The 15,559-nt window shown below is 36.1% G+C and overlaps 1 protein-coding gene across 2 annotated transcripts in view; it reads right to left on the bottom strand.

Annotated features, from left to right (window-relative positions):
- The window catches only part of ACAD11 (acyl-CoA dehydrogenase family member 11), a 100,133-nt gene that overhangs the window by 10,829 nt on the left and 73,745 nt on the right, over window positions 1–15,559 (bottom strand). For both annotated transcript variants that reach the window (XM_065942350.1, XM_065942351.1), the window contains exons 14-17: window positions 9,448–9,514; window positions 8,724–8,809; window positions 6,815–6,886; window positions 5,808–5,962 (exon numbers count right to left, since the gene is read on the bottom strand). In XM_065942350.1, the coding sequence (XP_065798422.1) occupies window positions 5,808–5,962; window positions 6,815–6,886; window positions 8,724–8,809; window positions 9,448–9,514 (380 nt within the window). The remainder of the gene's footprint in view (window positions 1–5,807; window positions 5,963–6,814; window positions 6,887–8,723; window positions 8,810–9,447; window positions 9,515–15,559) is intronic.

The following is a 15,559-nucleotide window of genomic DNA, read 5'->3' as shown; positions in this document are numbered from 1 at the left end:
AGCCTTGTATTCCTGGGATAAAGATCACTTGGTTGTTCTTTTTATATACTGCTGGATTACTCTAGATTTTTGCATCTATAGTGGTCTGTAGCTTGTTGTTTGGTAATTTTGGTCTCATAAATGAGCTGGAATGTGCTTCCTCTTCTTCATTTTCCTGGAAGAGTTTTTTTTGTGCAGAATTGGTGTTATTTCTTCTTTAGTTGTTCATCAGAATTCACCACTGACACCATTTGGGCCTGAAGATTTCTTTTTTCAAGATATATTAAATTGTGAATTCAACTTCTTTAATAGAAGCATCTAGGGTTATCTATTTCATATTCTTTCAACAACACAAGAGACGACTCTACATGTGGACACCACCAGATGGTCAATACCGAAGTCAGATTGATTATATTCTTTACAGTTGAAGAAGGAGAAGCTCTAGACAGTAAGCAAAAACAAGACCAGGAGCTGACTGTAGCTCAGATCATGAACTCCTTATTGTACAATTCAGACTTAAATTGAAGAAAGTAGGGAAAACCACTAGGGCATTCAGCTATGACCTAAATCAAATCCCTTATGATTATACACTGGAAGTGACAAACAGATTCAAGGGATTAGACTTGATAGACAGAGTGCCTGAAAAATTATGGACAGAAGTTCATAACACTGTATAGGAGGCAATGTTCAAAACCACCCCCAAGAAAAAGAAATGCAAAAAACAAAACGGTTGTCTGAAGAGGCCTTACAAATAGCTGAGAAAAGAAGAGATATGAAAGGCAAAGCAGAAAAGGAAAGATATATCCATCTGAATGGAGAGTTCCAAAAGATAAGAAAGCCTTCCTAAGTGAACAATGCAAAGAAATAGAGGAAAACAATAGAATAGGAAAGATTAGAGATCTCTTCGTGAAAATTAGAGATATCAAGGGAACATTTCATGCAAAGATGGGCACAATAAAGGACAGAAACAGTATGGACCTAAGAGAAGCAAAAGATATAAAGAAGAGGTGGCAAGAATACACAGAACTATATAAAAAGATCTTCATGACCCAGATAACCATGATGGTGTGATCTATCACCTAGAGCTAGACATCTTGGAGTGTGAAGTTGAGTGGGCCTTAGGAAGCATCACTATGAACAAAGCTAGTAGAGGTGATGGAATTCAATTTGAGCTATTTCAAAGCCTAAAAGATGATGCTGTGAAAGTGCTGCACTCAATATGCCAGCAAATTTGGAAAACTCAGCAGTGGTCACAGGACGGAAAAAGGTCAGTTTTCATTCCAATCCCAAAGAAAGGCAATGCCAAAGAATGTTCAAACTGCTGCACAATTGCACTCATCTCACATGCTAGCCAAGTAATGCTCAAAATTCTCCAAGCTATTCTTCAACAGTACATGAACCAAGAACTTCTAAATATTCAAGCTGGATTTAGAAAAGGCAGAGGAACCAGAGATCTAATTGCCAACATCTAACTGCCAACAGAATAAGTAAGACAATTCAAGAAAAACATCTACTTCTGCTTTAGGAACTAAAGAGCCCCTTGAGGTGAAACAGACCACCAGCCCAGGTTGGATGCATGAGACAAGTGCTCAGGGCTGGTGCACTGGGAAGACCCAGAGGGATGGGATGGGAAGGGAGGTGGGAGGGGGGATTGGGATGGGGAACACATGTAAATCCATGGCTGAATCATGTCAATGTATGGCAAAAACCACTACAATATTGTAAAGTAATTAGCCTCCAACTAAAAAAAAAATAAAGAGCCCCTTGATAAAGGTGAAAGAGGAGACTGAAAAAGCCAGCTTAAAACTCAACATTCAAAAAACTAAGATCATGGCATCTGGTCTCATCAATTCATAGCAAATAGAAGGGGAAAAAGTGGAAACAGTGACAGATTTTATTTTCCTGGGCTTCAAAATAACTGTGGATGGTGACTGCAGTCATGAAATTAAAAGACGCTAGGTCTCTGGAAGAAAAGCTATGACAAATCTAGACAGCATATTAAAAAGCAGAGATGTCACTTGGCTGACAGATATCCATACATTCAAAGCTATGGTTTTTCCAGAAGTCATATAAAGATGTGAGAGTTGGACCATAAAGAAGGCTGAACGCTAAAGAATTCATGCCTTCAAATTGTACTGGAGAAGATTCCCGAGAGTCCCTTGGGCAGCAAGGAGATCAAACCAGTCAATCCTAAAGGTAATCAATCCTGAATATTCATTGGAAGGACTGATGCTGAAGCTCCAATACTTTGGCCACCTGATGGGAAAAGTCAACACATTGGAAAAGACCTTGATGCTGAGAAATACTGAGGGCAGGAGGAGATGGGGGCAACATGGGATGTAACAGATGGCATCACTGAGTCAGTGGACATGAGTTTGAGGAAACGCCAGGAGATAGTGAAAGAAAGGGAAGCCTGGCATGATGCAGTGCACGGCGTCACAAAGAATCGGACATGACTTAGCAACTGAACGACAACAACATGTTTGCTCCAGTACATTGCTTCAGTGGTGGATATTTTGATCAGTTTCCCTATCACAGTAATGTTCAACATGGTAGCCAATAATCACATGCAATGTGAAATATGTTTAGTCTGAAACAAGATGTATTATACATGTGTGAAATATACATCTAATTTAGAAGAATCGGTTTTTAAAAGAATGTAAAATACCCACTAGTAATATTTTTATATTGATTTCATGTTGAAATGATAAGATTTCAGATATATTGGATTAAATAAAATGTATTATTAAAATCAATTTCATCTATTTCTTTTTACTTTTTAAAAATGTAGCTACTAGAATATTTTAAATTACATTTCTGGCTTACAGTACATATATTTCTGTTGGATGGCACTGTCCTAGAGGTTGAAACCAAGCTCTGAATTAACAATGTCAAATAAAACTCCAGCAGTCAGTGTCTTTTTTTAATGGCTATCAAACTAGGTAATAACAGACTGGTTCCAAAATGAGAAAGGAATACGTCAAGGCTGTATATTGTCACCCTACTTATTTAACTTGTATGCAGAGTACATCATGCGAAATGTCAGAATTGATGATGCTTTTGAAAAGAATTGATGCTTTTGAACTGTGGCGTTGGAGAAGTCTCTTGAGAGCCCCTTGGACTGCAAGGAGATTCAACTAGTCAATCCTCAAGGAAATCAATCCTGACTATTCATTGGAAGGACTGATGCAGAAGCTGAAACTCCAATACTTTGGCCACCTGATGTGAAGAACTGACTCATTGGAAAAGACCCTGATGCTGGGAAAGACTGAAGGCAGGAAGAGAAGGGGATGACAGAGGTTGAGATGGTTGGATGGCATCACCGACTGGATGGGCATGAGTTTGAGCAAGCTTTGGGAGTTGGTGATTGACAGGGTAGCCTGGTGTGCTACAGTCCATGGGGTTACAAAGAGTCGGACATGACTGAGTGACTGAACTGAACTGAACTGATCAAACTAGGTGATTATAAATTCATGAACAAACCACCATATGCATTTACTTCGTAGCTTTATAATAAAGGAAAGTGGTCTTAGGTGGGTCTCTACAGACCCTAGATTTTCTAAAAAGAATTAAGTGGGTGCTCTAAGAAGGTGCCAGACTTATTTACTAGAAGAGAACTTTGATAAAGAACTTTTCACTTTAGTGCCTGGAATAAAGTAGAAGGCAGCTGGAAAGGATCTCCAAATTCAGGGAAGTGGAATGTTACTTTCACAAATTAAAAAAGGAAAAAAAAGCTAGCCCAGATTTTTATTTGACCTGTTCACACATCTCTCTAGCTCTTGCCAGATCATTTCCTTTATGCCAAATGCAAGAAGTTTTCATAGAATGGAGGCCTATTTTGGAAAAGCCCAGGTTTGTTATGCTTGCTACATTAAGTTTAAAAAGTGGAAAAGAAATTAGCCTCCAACTAAATGGAAAAAAAAAAAAGTGGAAAAGAAATTTCTCTTTAGCACAGTATTAAAACATCTGTCATGAAAGCAGCACTTAAGGAGAGGGCTTTTGTTCAAGATGCCTGTAGGTTAGCCTCCTGTTCTTCCTTGCACCCTGCTCGGGGTTTGGGTGGCAATTTTGAGAAGAGAAATGTGCATGAAGTGACATTTGATGCCATGAACAACTCTTTAGCTCTTACTCCAGGTGCAATGTGGAGTTGTATTTATAGCCTCAAACTTTTGTATCATTTTACCTTCTACAGTGCCCATCCAACAGTTGAACACTTGCCCTCACTGTTTACTAAAAGGGTTCTTCTACAAATTATTCCCAGGTATGTGCCATAAAGCAGGCTATATTTTCCCATAAGAACAATGTTATAACTAAGTCATAGATTTGCTAAATAATATTTCACAAAAAAGAAAGCATGGCCTATAAGAATTCATGGTAAAAAATATACTGTAAAATTTTTATAAGGTTGTCACAAATGAACTTTATAACTCCTTGTTAAAGTACAGTTGAGACAATCTTATAAAATGTACTAAAATATACATGTCCGGCAAACATGGATACAATTTACCACTACAAGTTTGACTTAACAGTATGTGTTAGCAATCTTAAGTATTAAATATTTAATAATAATTTTTCTCATCTTCTTAGGAGGGCTTTTAGGGGGATGATTTAGCTATCTCATTGCTCTTAAGAATTTTTCCATTTCAGCTCCTTTGAATATTTCTTATAAGCAAGGAAGTCTGATATGGTAGTATCTTTTCCCTCTTGATAAATATTTTCAAATTTGGATTATAGTGCCTGGATGTAAGTATTGTTTTTTGTAAACAATAGGCTCAGTAGTACTTAACTTAGAGATGAAAATTCAAAATATCATGAACACCCCAGCTAATGCTGGTCCCATTTCTACTTGCATTTCTCCAGTGACAGGGAGCTTACTTCTTTATAAAGCAGTCCTTTCCATTTTTGGATCTCTTTTCTTTCATTGAGTTTTGGGCTATTTTTCTATATCTCTCCACTTATCTGTCTTAATTCCTCCACAGAGCCAAAGAATAAGGCTTCCTTCTTCCTTAAAACAGCACTCTCATGTCCACAGAGAAGGCTACTGTATGAAGTTCTCTAGAGAACGAGAACCTGAGAAAGTTGAACAAATTATTGCCACTTTGTGTGCTGAGGTGTTGAAGCATTTAAGGAATTATTAAATCTTGCACAAAGATAACTACCTCTTGTCAGCCTATATATATATTACATATACTATATATAGTGTACATATATATATACACACTCATATAGCTGTAATCTTAGGATTTTCCATTAATTTTTACTGAACAATACTTGCTTTACAATGTTGTGTTAGTTTCTCTTGTACCAAAGTGAATCAGCTGTATGTGTACATGTATCCCCTCTTTTTTGGATTTCCTTCCTATTTAGGTCACCACAGAGGACTGAGTCCCTTGTGCTACACAGAAGGTTCTCATTAGTTATCTGTTTTATACACAGTAGTGTATATATGTCAATCCCAACCCTTCTATTCATTCTGCCCTGTTCCCCCTTGGTATCCATGTTTGTTCTCTACCTCTGTGTCTCCATTTCTGCTTTGCAAATAAGTTCACCTGTATCATTTTCTAATTTTACATATAAGTGGAATCACATGTGGAATATTACATGATATTTGTTTTTCTCTTTCTGACTTAACTCTGTATGACAGTCTCTAGGTCCATCCACATCATCAGACTACATTTAAATACAGACTACAAATAAATACATTTTGTGGAAAAGAATCACCTTGTTTATGCAGAGGAAATCTCTTTCTGGCCAAATAATGTTATTTTGGTTCAAGGTTAGTATAGTGCATTGGGCTACAATAAATTCAAATAAGTAATTATTCTTACATGTGAATAAAGTTTCTTCTTAAAGGCCACCCTTTGGTTTGCTCGTTCACACATGATCTGTAAAGCACGTTCAGCCAAACCTACTGTTCTCATACAGTGGTGGATTCTGCCAGGTCCAAGTCGGCCTTGGGCAATTTCAAATCCCCTGCCTTCACCTGTGAGAAAGAAAGGAGAACATGACCACAGCCTATTTCTTTTGTTATTTACACAGATCCTGAGAAAATAATGAACTATCCTCAATAAAAATGGCATTCCGGTAGGAAAAAAGTAAGTTCTGTAATAAGGTTCACTATATATTTATGGAACTTTGACTTCCAATACATAGAAATGTAAACCACCATCATTAAAAACTTGGATCAGATTCAAGAACTGTCTCTTGAGTACCTACTCTGCATAAGTTATTTTGTTAGTGCTGCAATGGTTACCAAGGTAGATAAGACACAGTCCTGAGTTTAGAAATTAGAAGAGGGGCAAGGATGCTAGGGATAAAGGATATGGAGAAGGACAAGAAAGGCATAGGAGGGAAAGGTGTCTGTTCATCATGGTAACCTGAGGGCCTGGCAGGATCAGGGGCTTATTGAATTGATGAAATGAGGAATACAAGAACCTTCTCGAAAGAGGTGGCATCAGAGATGTTCCCTGAAGGTTGGGTAGGATTCCAACAAGCAAGAGGGTGGAGTCATTCGAGGAATACAGTGTTCAGAAACTACTGAGGTTTTATTAAAACAAGTAGAGGCTTGACAATCATGTTTTAGGAAAAAGTATGTTGCTCCGAATTGTATAATTTTTGTATTTAGCTATGTTTTCAATTGATGTGATACCACATCAGATACTTAAATAAAACCTTATTACTGCTATTATTACCAAAGGAAATAATTTTCCCTTATAAATGGAGTAAACAAGAAGGAAAGTACCTAAATTATGGTAGATTTCATATCTTTTTCAAATTTAGACCTGAAAATATTTTTTAAAAATTACTAGAGAATCATTTGTTCAATTTATCTCACCTAGTATTAAATTGGTAGCAGGAACTCGCACTTGATTAAAATGGATCTCAAAATGTCCTCCATGGAAATTATCTGTAAAATAGAGAATAAGATGTTAGAAAACAAAATGAGGTGACAAAAATAGAGTCAGAGATAATCTACTGAAATATAATTCTCAAAGACAGTGGAATTTAAGGCCTCATATGTCAGACATTTCTAGGTAGACCTGAGTCCTGAACCCCCAGTAATGTACAGCCCAAAAACTTATCACTGTATAAGAAACTTTAGGAGATTTTAGATATCATTTCACCCAGAGGTTTCTGAATGGATTTTCTGAGGTTGTAGAGCTGTGAAAAAGAAGATGGCTCCATAGCTCAAATCAGATCATTTGATTATTGTTTTATTATTGCTTCTTTAAATTTTTTTTAAAATTTTCCATTTTTTCTTTATTTTTTTCCCATTTATTTTTATTTGTTGGAGGCTTCTTTGCTTCTTTAAAATTTTTAATATACAGGCTTCCGAAGAAAATTTTGCTTGGGGGAAAAAAAAAGGTTCCAATGGTTGAAAATTTGCAAGTGAATTATGTAAGTCTTCTTTTATCACTGTGGAAACCAATGCCTGAAGGTGTGAAGAACCTGCTCGAAGGGACAGGGCAGGTTTAGCATTAGAGACAAAGCCAAGGCTGGACCTGCGAGTGTATCTGCTTCCAGTCTAGGCTTGTTTGCCTCTTGAAAATGCTGGCGTGTGACAGAGACTGGGAACACATCCACGCTTTGTCTTTACATCATCCTTCCTCCTCGCCAAGTTCTGGAGATAATCTCCAGTTAACTCCACACCCTTTTCCTGTCAGAACAGACATTAATAATCAACTCTGTCCACAGTATTTCTTTTGGCCTTGGCGCAGGGAGTTGGAGAGATGCTGGTGAGATTGTCATACTGAAATCTGAAACATAGGCTCTACAATGGTGGGTATTAATAGCCAAGCAACATTATAAACCCATTTTCATGGTCTTTTAGGCTGTTCTACAACCCAACCACTTAACCTGTGGGTGCATTTTCTAGTTGCAGCCTACAAATAGTCATCCACCTCTTGAATATTTTCTTTAGCCACATTTAACAATAAAGAGAAAGCCAGGGTCAACACAAAACCTAAAGTTCAGTTTTTTATAACATTTATCATTTGCTTTCAGCTACCTAGCTTATTTACATGTCTATATTTATCCTCTGTCTCTGTCCCCCAGCAAGTAAACTCCACAAGGGCAGAGATGTTAGTTTACTGTGTTCACTATTGTATTCTAAGCACCTGTAACAGTGCTTGTGTGTGTGCGTGCATGTTAAGCCATTTCAGTCATGTCTGACTCTTTGCGACCATATGGACTGTAGGCTGCCAGGCTCCTTTGTCCATGGGATTCTCCAGGTAAGAATACTGGAGTGGGTTGAGCGCTCAACAAACACTTGCAGAGTGAGAAACCTGAGCAGCAAGGAAACAGTGAACATAAGACTGAGCAAAAGTATCCTTGCTTCTTAGAAATTCCACCCAAGGACAGAAGGAAGGAAAAGTTCTGCATTCAAATCAATCAAAACCCTTTGCTTATTAATAAGTTTTATAGGTTGATTAAGAAAGTTAAAAATGAATATTACTGTGAGTTACTTAATTTTTCACATCTACTTCATTAACCCTTCCTCCTGGATGATGAAAAGAAGACTGGCAGACAGAGTTGCTGTGCCTTAAATACCAGTTTGCCCTTTCCCCAAAGCAGACAAAACGTGGTAGAACGCTGCACCACCTCTCTCTTCATTTGTTCCATTCTGAACTCCACTGGTAATTTATGCTAGGGGTCAAAGGATTTCTAAGAATCTATCTCATGCACTAAAATGTTATGTGCAAATACACAGTGCAAATACACAGACAAGCTGATTGAATATTTACCCAGGTAGCCAAAAACTGTCAAGGGCCTTATTATTTCTACTCCAGGTGTGTTGATGGGAACAAGAATCATGCTGTGTTGTTTGTGTCTGGTCAAAAGAAAAGTAGATGTTAGGAAGTTTGCTAACTGGAAAAATAAAACAGATGTTAGGTGGAGACTCAACTGTCATCTTTTCATTGTTGCTATCATGTAATCATGTAAGTAACAATGTCTGGAATAGGAATTGTGTAAAAATCATTACATTAAGTACACTCAGATGCAGGCTGTAACCTGGAAAAACAATGATTTGAAAATATGTGAAAGTTATTTAATTGAGGCTTTTCCTTGCTCAGAATGGTAACTGGGAACTGACATTTAATATATTAAACATTTCAAGATTATTGTCTTGGATCTAAATATCTAATCACTTAATTACTTACAGACAGTTTTGAAAAATTTTATATATCTTATAATTGGATCCAAACAGCTTTGAGAATTCAGCAACACTTTTTAACACAGGAAATTTCACAGTGAAGAATGTATACCAACACTTCCTAAAATGTTTTCTAAATATTTCTTTAGCAAAATAATTGTGAAACAACAGATATATGACATTTAATATCACAATATACTTTATATTATTATAATTTATGAGCCTAAATAGTGAATTTTAAGTAAATTAAGTGAGTACAAAAAAAGACTGACTCTTATTCCTCATAGATTTCTCAATCACTATTGTTTTATTACCTGAGTTCAGATTTATTGTTAATTCTTCCCATAACAATTGCAATTTTGCACTTTGGATTCCCAGCTCCTAAAACCAGAGAGATAATGAAAAGAATACATCATAAAAAGAAATTTTTAGTCTGACATTTCACACTAAAAGTTCTAATCTTTCTAAGTTTACCTCTGGCAAAACAAACACACACAGGAAGAAAGCCCTTGATCATTAAAAAAAGAAATGCTTATGTACAAAACTGTATATCACTCAAGAAAATTGACTAACTAAGGCCAAGAATGGAATTCTTCAATGAGAACTGCTGCATGAAAATAACCAGAAGTCAAAGAAGCCATGAAATAACCGCAGCCCTTAAGACAAAATGATGGCTCTCCCATTCATACCATTTCAAACATCAGCATGCTAGAAAGATTATGAACTTCTTCTAGCAAAATATGCTAGCTTAGATCTCATATTCTCTGACCTATGGACAAGAGTACCAAAACTCACGATATTTACTCCTAAACCAGTGACTGAGAAAGACTTAATTTCCCCAGCCATGGAGTAGGATGAGGGTAAGTCTGTTTCAGTTAAATAAACTGAAAAGCATTAATCCATCTACAAACAATTAGAAATTTGAATACTTACTGGACATGTAACAATATTAAGTAATTTTAGGTGTGCTAATGACATTGTGGTTACATTTTAAAAAGAGCTCTTATTGAGATGCACACTGAAATATTTGTGAGAGACATAATGTGATATCTGGGACTTATTTCAAAATAATATGGGGAGAGGAGGAAATGGGAATAGGGATGAAGCAAGGTTGGTGCCCTGAAAGTGAATCATGTTTTCCTGCTTCTTCATTTAATGAATAATTTTCCATTGTATTCTGGACATAATGATTCCTTTGTTTTGAAGACTCTGGATTCTGTTCTCTCTCTCTGAAGACCGTTAATGTTATTGTTTTAAGAGGCAATTAACTTAGGTAGAGTCAAACTGCAGAGTCTGTCTCAGTTAAGGTGAATGAGAGGCCACATTTCACTTTAGCTCTTTTATTTAGCTGCAAGGTGCTTTGAGTCTGCCTTGTGAATCACTTTGATTCATGAGTAAGTCAGAGGCTTGGACAAAGCTTACACAGGAAACAGAGCTCTCTTTCTCCAGTTTTTTCCTTTCCTGGAGTCTCACCCTATTCTATCATTTTTCTGGGAGCAATGGCTGCCTTACTATTCTCTAGTTCCTTAGGACACAAAGACCTACGTTATCTAGAGAAGCTTCAGCATTCTCACACCACTGAGTCCTTAGGCCAAATTCTTAAAATGAGACCTCAGGCCCATCTCATCTTCTAAAGTCTGACTCTGCTACAAAATCAGCCTGTCTTTGGTCACTTTACAGACTCTTCAGGTAGTTATTTTTTGTAGTTTTATAGTTGTTATCTGTGAGAAGGTCAATCTTAGGTGGTTAATCCACCACACCAGAAATGGCACTCCCCTAGGGTTTTTAAAACTTTGCCAAAACCAGGTTTTCACTTATCTCATGTAATGGTTTCTTAAATCAGGTACCTATCATTAATGTCAGTTGAAGTTTTAGAAATGCAATGATCACCCCAAAATTTGATCACATAAGAAGCAGAATCAGGAACCTTAGAAGCTTAAAAAATTTTAAATCAATAAAATCAAGAGCTTACCATTCTATTCCCCTCAATTATCCTATATTGTGAATTATACATGTAAAGTAAAATACGGTTAAGGTTAAAACACAATTGTCTTAAAACCAAAGCTCTAATTTGGGTTTCTTTAAATTTAATGGAAACTATTTTTTTTTCAATCAGTTCTGAAAAGACTCTTTATAAGAAGGATGTATCAGCTGCTACATCTTCCAGATTTTAGTGAAAAAAGATTTCCCCACTCACATATCTCAAAATTAAGTTTTAAAAATCTCAGATGTTATACTCTTGATGTTGAGTCCACTTGACTATCCTCATTTATTGAACCATGTTTCACTTTCCAAATTGTGTTTAGTTATTTTTACAAAAGCGTGTCCTTCTGATTTTTACAGGTGCTAATACAAAGAAAATGAATTCCATGATTCTGAGGATCAACCCAAAAAACATTAGGATGATTCAAACAGTAGATGATAAAACTTAAATTTCAATGTGGATATTAATGGAAATTACTTATCTGAAAACGCTGAGCAGAGGGAATTTTTTTTACCCTTGATTGACTCTGGTTCTACAATGATATGCAATCATGCTTTGATTTTTAGCTCGAAATTATAGAGAAAAGAATCCTTTCCAGAAAGACTTATTTTAATTTTTCAACTGGATATTTTTCCACTTGCAATTTTTTAGGTTTTACTTGTAGGAAGACTTGAGGCTCTAAGAATGAAGAGTCAGGCCACTTGCCCCATATAACACATTGTCTCCTTGGTGGATGTATGTCTAAAAATCAGATTAGGACATAATGGTGTGACTTGGGGTTCATTTCATTAGAGATCTTTTCTTTGTCCACTTTATCCTGGTAATCAAACCATTTTGGGTACATCTTTTAAGGATTCATGTATCTTAATCCTTCAAAAGTAACATCTTCTCTATAATTCCCTTAAACCCTAACTGAAAGCATGCCTTTTCTAATTCCATAATTTTTCTCTACTATTTCCCAATAGCATTTCTTGTCTTGCTCTTTTTATCATGAAAAATTGTTGCCACAACTTTATTTAAGTACCCAACAGATTTCAGATATCATGTACATTTTGATGACACTCAAGAAACTAACAAAATAATTCTTCAATTCTGCTTTGCCCAATCTAATATGGAAAACAATTCAGATTCTAAAAAAGTGAAACTTCTAAATTGGCTCTCCTTTTTGGGGTCATTAAATAGAGGAAGTAAGGATGAATACATAAGCTATAAATTTTGAAATATTTTGATTTAATCTTGATGTTTCAGAAAATGGGAAAACCCTCTCACAAATATATCATCTCAGCTACAAGCATAATTTGGCAGGTGCAGCTGCTGAAATGTCCTTCTTCTAAAGAGTTTTTGTTCTCATGTTATTTTACTTAATGGACAGGATACCAAATGTCACAAATTAAATATATTAAAGGAAATCTGAATAGATCAGAAAGCATTTAAATATTTATCTGCTATGTCACAGGCCTTCGTGAGTGAAAACAGATGGCACAGATAAAATAATTTTGTTTTTAATCCAGACTGTGTGGTATTTCAAGACTGTTGAAGTGCCAGGATTAAGTCAGGCTGAAAGGGACATTTTGCTGATATTTGCTGATGAGTTTTAATTTTACACGTTCTTACAACCACATGACTATCAAACAAAATCATTCTATAACACAAGGAAATATGACAGGTGGAGAAAAACATAACTGTTGAGTATGGATATGGCCTGCAACCATAAGGAAAGTGATATAAACAATAATATAATATGAAGTACAATTAGTCATTTACAAAGCATCAAGGTTATTTCTACCAATATTGAACTTCTGATGTGAAAGATATAAACTTCACTTGGTCTTAGCATTAATACTAATGAAAAGTGAAAGAGTGAGTCACTCAGTCGTATTTGACTCTTTGTGCACCCGTGGATCATAGCCCACCAGGCTCCTCTGTCCATGGAATTCTCCAGGGAAGAATACTGGAGTGGTAGCCATTCCCTTCTTCAGGGTCTCCCACATTGCAGGCAGATTTTAAAAACAATTATGTGTTAACTAACATTCTACAATGAAATTTCCACTTGTTAAAAAAAAATGTTTTTCATACAGTTAAGGAAAAAAAAGAAAATCTCATGTGTTCCCCTTGGATTATATGTGCTATTGTTAATAGGAGAAACAACCTTTGAAATTCACTTATTCTTCCTCTAGGAAGGTTTACATCTAAAAAGTATTCTATAAATGTTACATGCTGTCACTACTACAAAATATAGTTGAATCAAAATCAGGTCCAAATAGATCAGAATTGAAATTTAAAAAAAGATTAAATAATCAAGACATAAAAAAAAATTAGAAGAAAAAACAATTTAGTATCTATGAAATTTCTGAATGGAAAAGAAATTTTAAACCTCAAAAATAATAAACGTGGGAATTCCGTTGTGCTTCAGTGGCTAGGAATCCATGCTCTCACTGCCAACGGCCAGGTTCAATCCTTGTGTGTGGTCAAAAAGAAAAAATAAATTAAAAGAGAAAGACTGATTGGCTGATCTGTATTAAACTATTGTACAGTAAGAAACAAAATTGGGCTTCCCTGGTGGCTCAGCAGTAAAGAATCTTCCTGCCAATGCAGAAGACGCAAGTTCGATCCCTGGGTCGGGAAGATCACCTGGAGGAGGAAATGGCAACCCACTCCATGGACAGAAGAGTCTGGTGGACTACAGTTCATGGGGCCACAAATAGTCAGACACGATTTAACAACTAAACAATAACAACAAAGAAACAAAACTAGAGCAAACAAACAAAAAACCCAACAATTTAGGAAAAAATCTCACAGCTGGCAAGGGAAGGGGAATGGTACTGAACTAGTACTGAATTACAAGTTTTTTAAGACAGCAAAGTGGTAGTGGAACAAGACATTCAACTGGCAATGTTCTAGGGAAATAGATATTTTCATACATTATTGGTGAGAGTACAAAGTAATACCATCCCTATGAAGTACGATTTGGCAACATCCATCAAAATTACAGATTCACTTAGTCTTTAATCCACCTATTCAACTTTTGAGATTTATCCTACAGATACAGCTGCTCCTGAAATTCCTAGGTGTTGCTAGTGGTAAAAAACACGCCTGCCAATGCAGGAGATATAAGAGATGGAGGTTCGATCCCTGGGTCGGGAAGATCCCATGGAGAAGAGCATGGCAGCCCATTCCAGTATTCTTGCCCGGAGAGTCGCATGGACAGAGGAGCCTGGTGGGCTACAATTCATAGGGTCACAAAGAGTCAGATATGACTGCAGTGACTTAGCATGCATGAATGAACTGAGAGAGGAAAGAATTGGGCATAAATCAATATCATCAACAGAAGACAATTATATGGATGTGTCCATATAATGGAACCCTTAAAAGAATAAGAAAACATTCTAAGCAATTATCTGAAAGAACTCTAAGATTATTCTACGGAATGCTATCTTTAACGTAACAAGAAAAGTGATAGTTAGACATGGTTAGTCCCATTCTTCAAAATCCCTCAGTAAGATAAGATTAAGTACAATTTCCTACTACATCTACAAAGATGCTCTCTATAACATTATTTGTAATAGCAAAACACTAGAAAAATCTTATAACAGTTGAATAGTAAGGCAAATTATGATAATATACACAACAAAATATTATTTATCTACTAAAAATGTCATTTATAGGGAGTTTGGAGTATCATGAAAGTGCTTAAGCAAAAGTGCTAAGTAAAAAACTCATATACAGGACTTCTCTGGTGATCCAGCGGTTAAGACTCCACACTTCCAGTGTAGCAGTCATGGGTTTGATCCATGGTGAGGGAACCAAGATCCCACAAGCCATACAATATGGTCAATGCCCCCCCCCCACCACTAAAAAAACAAAAAACAAAAAACCCCAACCTTCCCCAAATCATATAAAACATTAATTCAATATGTAGTATGGATACTAAAGAGTTGGATGTGACCAAGCATGCAAACACACACCCACCTGCCTGTGGTAACCACATATCTGATCTCTCTTTTTTTGTGTGGTTGCTTGTTTTCAGAGTAAAATTGACCTATGACTTATATTAGTTCCCATTATATGACATAGTGATTGAATATTTCTATACATTTTAAAGTGATCACTATGATAAATCTAGTTATGATATGTCACCGTATAAAAATTACTTAGTAATTGACTATACACCTCACACTGTACATTTCATCCCCATGATTCATTTATTTTGCAACTGGAAGTTTGTAATTCCTTTTTAAGAGTTTGTAATCTCTTAATCTCCCTCACCTATTTCTTTCCCCCATCTTCCTCCTCCCATCTGGCAAACATCTGTTTTTTGTTTGTATCTATAACTGTTTCTGTTTTGTTTAATGTTTGTTCATTTGTTTTGTGACGGTCTAGTCAGAGGTTGCCTCAATGAGGAGGTGGTGATTGGACAAACACTTGAAAGACACGAGGGAGTG

The sequence above is a fragment of the Muntiacus reevesi genome, chromosome 8, assembly GCF_963930625.1.
Source record: "Muntiacus reevesi chromosome 8, mMunRee1.1, whole genome shotgun sequence".
Classification (NCBI taxonomy): Eukaryota; Metazoa; Chordata; class Mammalia; order Artiodactyla; family Cervidae; genus Muntiacus; species Muntiacus reevesi.
The sequence above is the reverse complement of the archived record's forward strand: the minus strand, read 5'-3'. Positions and strand labels throughout refer to the sequence as shown.